The sequence below is a fragment of the Colias croceus genome, chromosome 12 (genome assembly GCF_905220415.1).
Source record: "Colias croceus chromosome 12, ilColCroc2.1".
Lineage (NCBI taxonomy): Eukaryota > Metazoa > Arthropoda > Insecta > Lepidoptera > Pieridae > Colias > Colias croceus.
Window position 1 is genome coordinate 7,782,125 of NC_059548.1, and position 12,374 is coordinate 7,794,498.

The following is a 12,374-nucleotide window of genomic DNA, read 5'->3' on the forward strand; positions in this document are numbered from 1 at the left end:
ATGATTACTTGATTTCACTTTTAGTGTCAATTTCGAAGCTAAAAATATCTGAAATTGCTGACAGATCTAACACACATTTTTTTTTAACTAACTGCAAAAATCCTTATTAAAATAGTTAGTTAAAAGATTTTTTTATTTTGGACTCCTAACTTACGAAATTAAAATCCGAACAATGTGAATTTTTTTAGAAATTATAGTCGACAAAATGATTATTTTCACCAAGATATTTGACTTAGTTGAATATAATTTATACATATTGCAATAAAAGAAGGTCTTACTTATAAGATAAAATTTAAAAAATCAACTAATGTACCTCTATTATTTTTCTACAATTTTTTTTAAAGTACTATAAAACACTGCGCGCGACCCGAATAAAATCAGTCGGCAGCGAGCCTTTCCAGAGAGAGGACATGTTGCTCGGCGCTCTCCTGTGGACCTATGCTGTTCATAGTAAAAGGATAGCGCAAGCCGCGATCTATCGTAATAGATCGCGGAGATTTTGACTTGCGTTAAATTGAATAAGCCCTCTTAAGTACAATTTTTCTTCGTTAGGAACTAGATGGCGTTGTAGTGTAATGTCTATGAAAATGTATTACCACAGACTAATAATAATATACTACGTAGTATTACTGTAATACTTAATGAGGTCTCAGTACTCTGTTTAATAGAGATGGCACACTTACATTGCTTATTAGAATTGTCCATATGCGCAATGCTCTTTAGCACTTCGCTCGCATTGCCGTTACGGTGTACTTTAAATCTGCAATAGGAAAGCGGACGGTTAGTGCGAACATTCGACAGGCCACAAAAGAAAAGAAGGAGCTAATTATTGAAACACAAGTGTAGTCCTTATGGTTATATTGTTACATTGCAATCAAATATTATCATTACCACGACTCCACGATGCAAGTCATCGGAGGCTCGCAGTGTTAGAGTGCATCGCTCACTAGGGGGATATTCGCGTAAGTATTGCGATGGTATGAATAAATGGCGACGTCGGCGGGCCGGCGGGCCGGCGGGCCGGCGTACGTCAAACATTCTGAAATATGATAAAGGACACATGACAAGTGTCGAGGAGAGTACGGCGAGGGCGCGGCCGAGCCCGGATACGCACTTGAACACGTCGTCGCGCTTGCGCTTGCCGCCCAGCGACTGCTTGCGCCCGTTCTCGTCGCGGAAACATGGCGAGTACCGCTTTTCCAATTTCGTGCCACCCGTGTGAGAAGCCTGCATCACGCCTGCAACAAACGGCCTCATCATAAGTATTGCTGCTCGCTCGAGCTCTATCAAGCGAGCCTCGCTAAACGCTATCAATTATTATCTTTTTTACGTGATTATACGAGTATAGGGTATATATTTCAATGAAAATAATTTCTAAACAGATAAAATAAGGTATATACGGAAAATCTATGCAAGTTGAAAGTCTGCCATTCCGTTGAAAGTTGCAGATGGCAGTCAAGAGTTAAACACCTCCAATAGTTTGCAATAAAATGATACATTATTTACTTACTATCGTGCAAGTTGCCAGCGTTACTTTAATGAAAAAGTGAAAATTTAACGGTTAACGTAAGTTAAAAAGGGTTTGTATATCTTTTGTTTTGTGTATCTGTATTCGGTGTATATGCTGTAATGTATAATGTATCATGTTTGAACTGTGTCAGTAAAATTGTTCAGTACGCTGATGTGTATAGGATGTTGCGATGTGGGTGCGGTGTGTGTAGGCTTTAAGTAAAGGTTTACAAACCCACAATGTAAAATTACCGCTAGGGCGCTAATAGAGGGCGGTTGTGTGACGAGCCGCCGGCGTCGCTCCGCCCGCCGCAGTGCCGCGACCCTTGCGACAACAAGGAAACTAATATTGTGTTCCTGACCCTGGCCCTCTCCCGCTCGCGCTCTTGCGACCAAACCCGCCTCCCGCGAGCATTCGGCTCGATCCTAATACAGTCAACGCCTTTCATCTCAATACCTCTGAGGTATGGCTAGCATTTATCGGACTCTTCATACTTCACCATTTCATTACTCACAACAGTAAATGATTATTTTCCAAGTACATATTTATTATAAAGGTTGTGTTAAGCACTAAATTATCTTTATGTACAGGACTTAAGATAGCATTTATCTGTATTATTTATTTACTTATTAAGTTATTTTATTTACTTAGATAAAGGTCTCGAGTAAATAGATATGAGTACATAATATAATATCCGCTTTTGAAAGTCAAAACGTACGGCCAAGTGCGTGCGACACTACGTGCGTTTTCGCACGCGATGAAGGCATAACTTTCCAATTCTATACTTTATGGTTTACTATTTACTATGCTCGAATAACGATCTAGTCGATTGTAAGTAAACTTAATAATATTTAGTGATTGCGGTCGGCGGGTTTGCGAATCTCTCAGGCATCACACTATCACTTTATTCATATTTTGGTATGATGGTCACGATCAATTGAGCAATAAGGAAAGTTGATAAAATTTGATTTTCAAACAAATTCTACCGTGTAAGCAAATTAACGCATCCTCAAACATTCGAGTGCGTCGATATGAACGATAAGATTAAATATAAATTAATCGCTTTCATATCGGACCATACTTTTTTCCGTGACGTAATCATGTAACGAAATTACCGTTTAGTTCACACATTGTAAACATTGAGCGTATTTATAAAACATTACATGTTAGGTTTCACGAAAAAGAAAAAAAAACTTCCTTACTGCTCCAAAATGCAATAACATCAAACAGTACATAGAGGACTAAATAAAAAACAACACGTAGAGAATGATATAATAATATTAATAATCGATAAAAAAATGATGCAAATGAATGATTATGACACATTCAGCGAAATCTTAAAAGCAAACGAAACTTTACAATAGCAAAGGTGTAATGCTCACCTTTGTATCTGGGTACGAAGCTCTGGATGTCTTCAGGAATGTTCTGGTAGAAATGCAGCTCCCTGATGTTGAGCGGCTTGATCACGGTGCTATCGTTTAATACTAACAGTCTTGTGTGACCGCCCACCTGAAAATAGGTTACATATCAGCATTCATTCATTCAAATACGTACAGCTAAAGAATCATTAATTAAAATATCTAAGAATTGCCGGAATCGTGCACACATGATAATGACGTCAACTCAATACAATAATGTCGATATTCTTTGCATTTTATATTGTACATTAAAGACTACGTTACGAACACATCCGTAAAGTTCTAGAAACTTTCTAAACCACGACACAATTGTATATAGCCTGCCCGTGGTTACATAAAATCCCATGAGTAGCATATGAGCCTTGTTGCCGGGTGGCGTTGTGTCATTACTCGTTACTCACAATCCGAGCTCAATATTGACAAACAATGTACACGTGGATATGATATTATGCAGGTTTCGGTTATTTTTGGCAGTGCGTTCTTATCATAATCACCACCTTACCCGATAAGAACCCGCGATAGTTTTATTGTAACACAAACAAATCTACTGATAACCCACAAATCATGAAAGTAAATTTTTTTCGTATGGAATACTGCCAAAATACTGATCCATATCTGAGATAGTCCGGGTACCCGTAGATAGAACGCAGGTAAATGCATTATAAAAAAAAGTAACAAATGTAACTGCATATTGATTTTCTAGGGCCACTTCATTTTAGATGAGGCAAATGCCAATCCAATTGTAGAGCGAGACAGACGTAGTATCGATAAAGTGGATGAATAAATAGTATTTAAATGATGTGCAGTGGAACGAATTGAGGGTCAAAATACGAACAAACTGCGTCGATACGGCATTGACCCGCTGCTGTGCGACCGAAAAACACCTCTACGGAGTAAAGGTGGAATGAAAACACGAGAACGTACTGGAAACAACCATGACAGCGTTATCGCAATCGAAATAAACTCGTTTTCCGTTTATTTTTCCACATTATATTACATAGATTGTATAAAATATATAAATACAATAAAACAATAATATATTTCAATGCAAAGACTTTGACTAAAAACAGTTCCTTTAACATTTTAGACGAAATAATTTAATTTACATCTTCAACCAAGTTCACGAATAAATTCTTTTATTTTTCTTATTATTCCGAAAAACACCGTTATTTCGTTCCGCCACGTTCCGCAACTATGCTTCGAGAAGACTGACATTTCAATTCTTACTTCATTATTACTCATTGAACAAAGAACTAGGAACAGAATAACAACGCAAATCTGATACAGCTATACAAGATTAGCTCGCAAATGCAGCTCCCTATTTTCCTATAATTAACGTTAACGAACGGCATTTATCTAGAGACCGTATAAAAACTTTCAAAATGGCTGTACAACTGTTCTAAGTACGTCATAAACGCGTAAGCGGATTATAAGACTAAAGCGATTATTCACAATCCTAGGTGGTACTGCATAATGTAATATACAATACTTACAAATAGGTACATTACTTGGCATTCGCTTAAGCTATTGAAGTCATTCTAAAATGACCAGTATATGACAAATCTTTTATTGTTCGATGAGAAAAAAAATACCACCATCACTTCACATGACTATTCTTAATCAAAGAAAATAATAGAGTCCATAGAAGGTGGCAATTTTATTAAAATTACAATTCATACGTGAAGCAATCAACATTCTAAAGACGCTTATTTCATAACAGACGAATATACAACAGAAGCAGAACAAAGCAATCAACGAATGTTTAGACTATAACATTGTTCCTAGTGTGGAGAAAAATAAACCAATTGAGAATTCATAACAACACCATCGTGTATGAGTAATAAAGCATATTTAATACACGACTGCTGCTACTGTGTGGACACAAACTTAAATGGACTCTGCACATGCTTGCTTACTACTTAGTGACAAAGTATAAATTCAACAATGCAAGCTATGCGTATACAAGGTTATAATTTAAACAAATATTGTCTGCGTATTAATCATTGAGGTATACATATTTAAACAACAAACATTATCTGTATAGTAATACGAAACAAGAACGTTTTTATATAAACATAAATCGATTTAAATCTTACATTTTACAAGCAATGACGTAAACTCTTGGGAAAATGATTATAGAGTATCGCTAGATTTGGAATCGGATACTTTGCGTGCCACTGATGGTTTGCTTACCTAATATTAATACATTATCAATGATGACACCGTTTATGTAATGCAACGCAAACTAGATCGAATTTCATCTCGAAAGAAATCGGTTGGTGAAATTAAAAAAATATCTAGTAGGTATAATTAATATTGAACAACACATAATATATAATAGATAGGGAGGCGAAGAGGGGAATTTTCTGTAATACTCGAGCGTGGCAGTTTAAGATATGAGAGATACCTTAGACCTAATAGAACAACCTTGTTAACTATTTAGCTCTATATGTAGTGACGCGCGCCTAGGATAGACGATCAGATTAGTAAAAAAAAATCGATAGTCTGAAATACTCGAGCGCGTCAGATTAAGATATTGGGGGTTGATTTTAGTGTTTTAAGACTAAATTTAACTAATCTGACCATAAGTCCTTGACGCCGCCGAGTTATAGGGTCGCGAACTTGTAAAAAAAAAACGTTAATCCGGCATTCTCGAGCGCGATTGTTTTTATTTTTATTTTGAAGAATATAATCTAAAACTTACTAAAAATACAAAATCTGCCGGTTTCCGCATGACCGGAAGTCTGGAGGAGCCATTTCATCTTCCGAAAAACGCGTTACAGCATATAAGTCGCGAACTTTGCTTTTTCCAAAAAAAAAGTTTAAATAAACAAAAAAGGTAATTTTATTTTACAAAAAAAGGTCTCTTTTCATTTTTGTCCAAAGTTAAAACTTTTTTTACTTGAAGCATCGTAAAAAGTCAAACTCCCGGTTTTTTGTGTATATCTCGAAAACTGAAAAAAAAAAGAAACCCACAAACCTTTTTCGGTCAGATTAAGAGAACCCACCAACATTTTTGTCAGATTAAGAAAATGTGCTTTCAGGATACCGAGATATACCTCCCCTATGAAAATCTGACGCGCTCGAGTATTTCAAAAGGACTCTTTTTTTCTGCATTTTCAAAAATTCATCATAACTTATCGTCATGTCGTAATCGTCAGTTTTTTAAGGGGAGCTTCCTTGGGGCCTACTTAACACCCCTTCCGAAAATCTGACGCGCTCGAGTAAATTTTTTTTTTTGTGCATTTTTGACGAATTTTTATGCCTAGCCCCACCACGCAAACCGGCAGATTAGTATACCGTTGTTATCAGAGGGACTTGGGGCATACGTAGTATGAATATCTGACGCGCTCGAGAATGCCCAAGTAACTGTTTTTTTTTACATTTTTGAAAATCCGTACACGCCAAACCCACCGCTAAAATGGTTTTTACCATAGAAGCTTTTCTTTTCGAAATCATTTTCTCTTTCGATTTTGATAAGTCTCGACGACGCCGTTGAATTACGTCATTTAGCTACCTCGCCTCCCTATCTATAATATATATGTATATGAGAAAAAGGTGTAATCTATAAGACGTCATCGAGCCATTAAAAAGCCATAGACAGAATAAAGTTGCGATAAAGATAAACACAAATAGTGATGCTAGGTCTATTGATGCGAAAAACCTTTTAATTATTATATATACGTCCTGCCTGAGCATTCGAATGCGCACCACGTCCCAAAACTCTGCTCGCACCTTCGAAAGGGCGCACAGTATAACATGGGAAATGTCATAATTGCATAGAAGCGTCTAGTGTATATTTTGCAACTCAGATGCCCCAGTTAATCATCGCCACTCAAGCTTGCGAAACAACTTGTCCAGATGTTTCGCATTCGTCGCAATTCTCCCGTTTTTAATATGTATCACGGGTTCAGAAAGAGCAAAACAAAATGCGCGCGATACGTTTCGTGGGGAATTTGCTCTTCCTGGCCAAGGTCAAGGTCAGTAAAGCGTGTGATGTCTTACTTGATTGTGCAGCGGCAAAACGTCCACCTCGTGGCCGTCGTCTGGCGAGAGCGTGTGCGCGGCGGGCGGCTGAGTGCGTTTGCGCTCCACGCCTCGCCGCTCCGGCTCGCCCATGCCCCAGCCGAGAGAGTACACCATCACTTCGGTCGAGCCACCGCCGCCGCTGTCCACCTGCAACGAAGCGAAAATTAAATTTCAACTTCACCAGTTGATGATACAATCACTGATAGCCTATAACACTTTTTGGTGAAACTTTCATACATGAAAAGGTTACTATTCTCTTAACAATTGTCGTTCAACTGAAAAGGTTCTCTTAACCTATCCAAATGTTGTGAAATTGGATATTAGTCATTGTAATAAATCAATCTAGTCAATAGTCATAATGGTTACTGTAAGTAAACGTAATATCAACCATATCGAACAAAACAAGTAAATTGATAAAAATTGGAAATTATGATTAAGTACTAAAATACCTGTGAATCATAACCGATAACAATATTGTATATAAACATTGTCATAAATAGCATAAATTCTTGGAATTAGAAAAACAACATCACTTAGTAGGTCCACCAATAAAAATACAAATCGATAGCGTCAATTACCCCTAACACGCGACTATCGACTTGAGGAAGTGAAGTTGAAATGAGAAGGAAAATAGCAATATCTAGGTAAAACCAAGACTGAAAATTGACGTCTTAGTAACGACATTGTCACGTATGTCAATTGTCAACCATGACTGGCATAATATGTGGTTCATGAAAATAAGACAGAAAAAAAGTTCTGTGCATAATGTAAACACACCATTAATTTAATGTATCCATTTTCTCGGAGAAATTTGCAAAAATATTATTACCGTCCATGTTTATCTCTAATACTGCAATCATAAATAACTGTAATTCATAATAATATGCATAGGTAATTTATAACTAAAATTAACTAAGCGAGTTGTTTGAAACAAACACGACAATGGACTATTCTATAATAAAACAATAAGTGATAAGGGCACGTGCGTCAGTATTTACCTACATAACTGACATATTTAGCTTAGTATCAACTAATTCATTTGTAACAATTATAAGGTAGACTTTGACTTATTATTGAATCAATATTGAATTATGATACTAGAACTGCGTAGTACCAATATACACTTCAGATATGTCTAGAATAGACGCATGCTTACGCACACGCCACACAGCTAACACTTGTTCTTAATAAACAAATTGTACACTTAAAATTTTATATTAGAGACCATGATATCAAAGTTGTAGAGGTAAAAACAACTACATACGTTATACCAAAACAAATAACCATTCATAATATAGGGAATAATCATTGTCTGATGTAAGAAACGTACCTTATTGCAATAACTCAATACTTTATATATAAACTATGTATGATAACTCCAATGTCGCAAACCACTTCACTTTCGTAACGATAATAACATTTAATGAAAGGCACGAGTCAATAAATAGCACTTGTTGTAACAAAGAATCGGTTCATGTCGGTATAAATTGTCCAAGATGATACAAAACTAGTTTTGTTGAGACTTTTCGTACTCAGGTCAGGGAACCGGGCCTGTTAGTTGCCGACCGGAGCGTTCTGCTACTCGGTTAGTGACCGTGCTTCGAATAAAAAATTCCTTTTGTTCCCTCCCTGCGGCAATCACGTCGCCAGACAAGGACACTGACGACCTATCTGGAACGATCCCGAGATTTGTGCCTTGGTCTTGACAATACTCGGTTACATTAATTGGCGGGTGTTATTAAGCCTTTGTCTTTATGCGCAATTCATAATCACGAGACTATATTTTCCATTTTATGTCAATCAGCAAGACCAAAATACACAATTCAAAACGGATAAACTATAAATATATTGGTTCTAAAATAGATCTCTATTTACAGTCCCATTGACGTTTTGTTTTATTTACTTCGATCCAGCTGCAAATTTCACGATGCAAGGCAATTAGTTGTTTGGAAAACAACACAGCGTATTGACGTCCGACGTCTTTATGTGTTACCTATGATGGCAGTGACGTAGTGGCTTGTGGGCCAAGAGTGCGGGAGTCGTAGCAACGATTGCGTTGTACCGATTCGGCGTCACCAAATTAGACGCGAACATCTCGCCAGCTGCCCGCAAAGTTTATTTGCGTGACGCTAAAGCCCCGCCCTGACCTGTTCACCTGACAATATCCCAACGAACGAACCACAAACGAAAACGGCAACTTTACGTCATTACTAGAACAATAATAACACCAGTTATATTTAAATTTAACAAATTTAACTTGCCGATGACAGACAGCATCCGTTTAGAAGGAAAGTGCAATGAAAACAAGCATTCAAAATTAAAATTTGCATAAAAGAAACAAGATTGTGACTTGAATTTTAAGAGTGTTTTGAACTTCACACCGATTCCTCTATAAATTAACATAGAACCTTGAAACACGGAATAGATATATATATATAGTAAACAGATCAAAATAGGAATAAAAAAATACCTGTATATTTTAGTGGAAAATTAATCGATTAAGTACTCATTAGTTATTAATATTTAATTTACAGACTAATCCCCTAAAGTCATCGTTAATATAGACGTCGTAATATGGTTGCTGAGTACCATTTTTAACATTCCAATATATACAAATATATTTTTTATATGAAAACATAATTTCATGATATTTTAATAATTATTTACCTCAATATACCTGAGTAAATAAAATACACATCGTACACCATGATATGATCCTTCACAATTATTATTAGTTATCATTGAAATATGTATATCTATAAATCGCTTTATGCGCTGATAAAAACACGATCTTACACAACAATAATGTAAATATACTTGCCCAGAAGGTCCGAGACCAGATAAATAAGTCATATCTATATGCAGGAAAAATACGCATGTCTTGCATAGTAACAACATAACGAAGCGTATACAAAACATAAATTATCCTGCAATGAGCAAATAGAAACAAAACAATAAACCTGCTGCAGATAAAAGAACAATGGATCTATCGTTGTAGGACAGCGTATGAAGTGTAATCTATACAGTGGCACTTTTGGTCATATTTAAACAAAAGCATATATACGATACAAAGCATCTAAATCTAAGGTTATTTCTTAGGCGGTGTCATGTATTCTTTTGAGGGTTGTAGTATCATCTTGTCTTTTATTCGTCGTAAAGTCTGATCATAAAACTTGGATGTATCTATAGAAATTTATTTCAAAATTTATCTAGTTCAAGGAGCTTTTGAACTATGCGGTGAACGGCATATTCTGCTCTTCGTATAAAAGCAATATAGAATGGTAGAAATCGTGGAATATCTATAAAGGTAAAACATAAAATTGAACAAAGAAATAATATAAGAGCTTAAGAAATTTACGATAACGATGATGATGACGTTGGTCACTAGGTAATAGAAACGTAGGTAAACTGTCTATGTTATCTAAGGTGCAGAATAAAATAAATCATGGAAAATTCAATAAATATATCCACGATTTTTTTTTCCTTAAACTAGTTATTTATATTTGATAGCACTAGAGACAAAATCAAAACCGAATAACTGCAAACATTTTATTTTTATTGTAGGAGCAAAATGGTCTGAGCTAAAAAATTACAACTTACTCTTTTAATTAACTAAAAAATTATGCTGATAATGTTCTCATAACTGTACAAGATGATAATATGCTATAGAACCAACTGTAGGAGTCAAACATGTGTATTGCTACAATTATTATATGCAATGATTGCGAGCGAACAGAAATAGGTTGACATCAGGTCAGTGGGTCGTGAGACAGAGTCTGCTAAAAGCATGTGTACATACGAGTAACGAGATATCGAATCACGACCTGCGCAAAGCATAACAACCGCAGAACTAAACGATGCATTGACAATTTCGCACCTGCTGTGAGATAACAATCGTTCAGCTTCCGTTTGGCACGCTCTGCCAAGGTCTACCTGCCTTCTTTCTCATGTGTAATACAATTAAAATCATTCCGTCTATCGACCTCTGTCAAAACTGTGTTAAGATTAAAATTAACGTTCAAAATTGACCTGATAATATTACGACGAAATAAAATAAAGTCGCTCAGCATACCAAAGTTCGCATTGCTAAAATATATGTTACACATATACATAGTACTCAAATTCTAGTAATATAATTATCATCTAGCAACGGTTATAATCAATGTTCACAAAAACATCCCGTAATATGCATTTCCTTCCTTTATCTTATCAAAATTCTTATTCAAATATTGATGTAATACTCAGGTCTATGAATTGTGATAACAGCAATGGTATAACTTTAACTATTTTATGGTAAATAATGTAAATACCTATTCCTTACTCCGTAATTACACATCACGGAATTTTGGGAATTGTTTGTGACCTAGTATGTATTGTAGAAAAATTGTATTTGATGAGAACATTTTCATCTTAACTCAATGCACAGGGTTTTATATTTGTATAAACATGAGTGTTTTTAGATATAGGTTGTGGACGTCAAATAATAAACTCCCGAATGTTGGCGCCAGTCATTTATAAATTCGTCCAGTGTGATATTTATATCATCTCTGTATTAAAATAATAAGATGTATCGTTTTAAAATTAGCCGTTTATCTTCGGCATTGGTTCGTTGCATTCCGTCTAATATATTTTGGTAATAAATCTAACCTAAATTTAAAAAAGAAGGCCAATTCAAAATTATCATAAAGATATAATCAAGGATTTGTAATAATCTGATCTGTTGTTTTTATTATCTGTTGATACCATATTTAGAAGTAATGAGATGATATTCAAGAAATTAGAGAAAACTTCACACAATCTCCATATAAATGCATGTAAACAAATGTTACTCCTCAAGGATTTTGATCCTAAAAAGGTGTTGTGTGCTTCAGATCCACGATATTACTAAACTGACACATCGTGGAAACGTTGCCAATAAATGCATTAACGATACGATCATCTCATCCTAATTCCACAGCTATAAAAATATTTGTCATGCCATCAAAGGCGATACATAATGTTCTGTTAATACAGTAGAATATAAAGTATAATATAGCGTAGGCCGTAGAAGAAGCTTGCCAAGACCTGAGTCACTATTTTCATTCATGGAAATCCATGACTTACGAATTTCATCTTATTAAAGGCCATCAAGTGATCAATATAAGAACCATGCTGCTATATTATGATTTACCTGTAAAAACATGAGCTCGAAATTATTTTCCTGATGAGATCACAACTATAAATTCAAGTTATTGCAGACTACAAGGCAAAATACTTAAGTGCGACCTTGAGCTTGAACTGGCAATCAGAAAAAATATAATTACATAATAACAAGCAGGTGGCACGTACTGTTGTGTTGGACTAATAAATAATTAGCATCCGAGTTTTAAGCAAGACGCCCACGCTGTAAATAGCACCTAGTAACATCTAATCTGCGA

The 12,374-nt window shown here is 35.6% G+C and overlaps 1 protein-coding gene across 5 annotated transcripts in view; it reads right to left on the reverse strand.

Annotated features, from left to right (window-relative positions):
• The window catches only part of LOC123696344 (inositol hexakisphosphate kinase 1), a 39,476-nt gene that overhangs the window by 5,750 nt on the left and 21,352 nt on the right, over positions 1–12,374 (reverse strand). For 3 of the 5 annotated variants that reach the window (XM_045642463.1, XM_045642464.1, XM_045642462.1), the window contains 4 exons: positions 6,934–7,104; positions 2,893–3,019; positions 1,115–1,238; positions 684–760 (listed from right to left, as the gene is read on the reverse strand). In XM_045642463.1, coding sequence (XP_045498419.1) covers positions 684–760; positions 1,115–1,238; positions 2,893–3,019; positions 6,934–7,071 — 466 coding nt within the window. In that variant the 5' untranslated portion in view covers positions 7,072–7,104. Of the gene's footprint in view, positions 1–683; positions 761–1,114; positions 1,239–1,744; positions 1,835–2,892; positions 3,020–6,933; positions 7,105–12,374 lie in introns of those variants that run through there. The other 2 variants (XM_045642465.1, XM_045642466.1) reach the window with 2 other exon arrangements.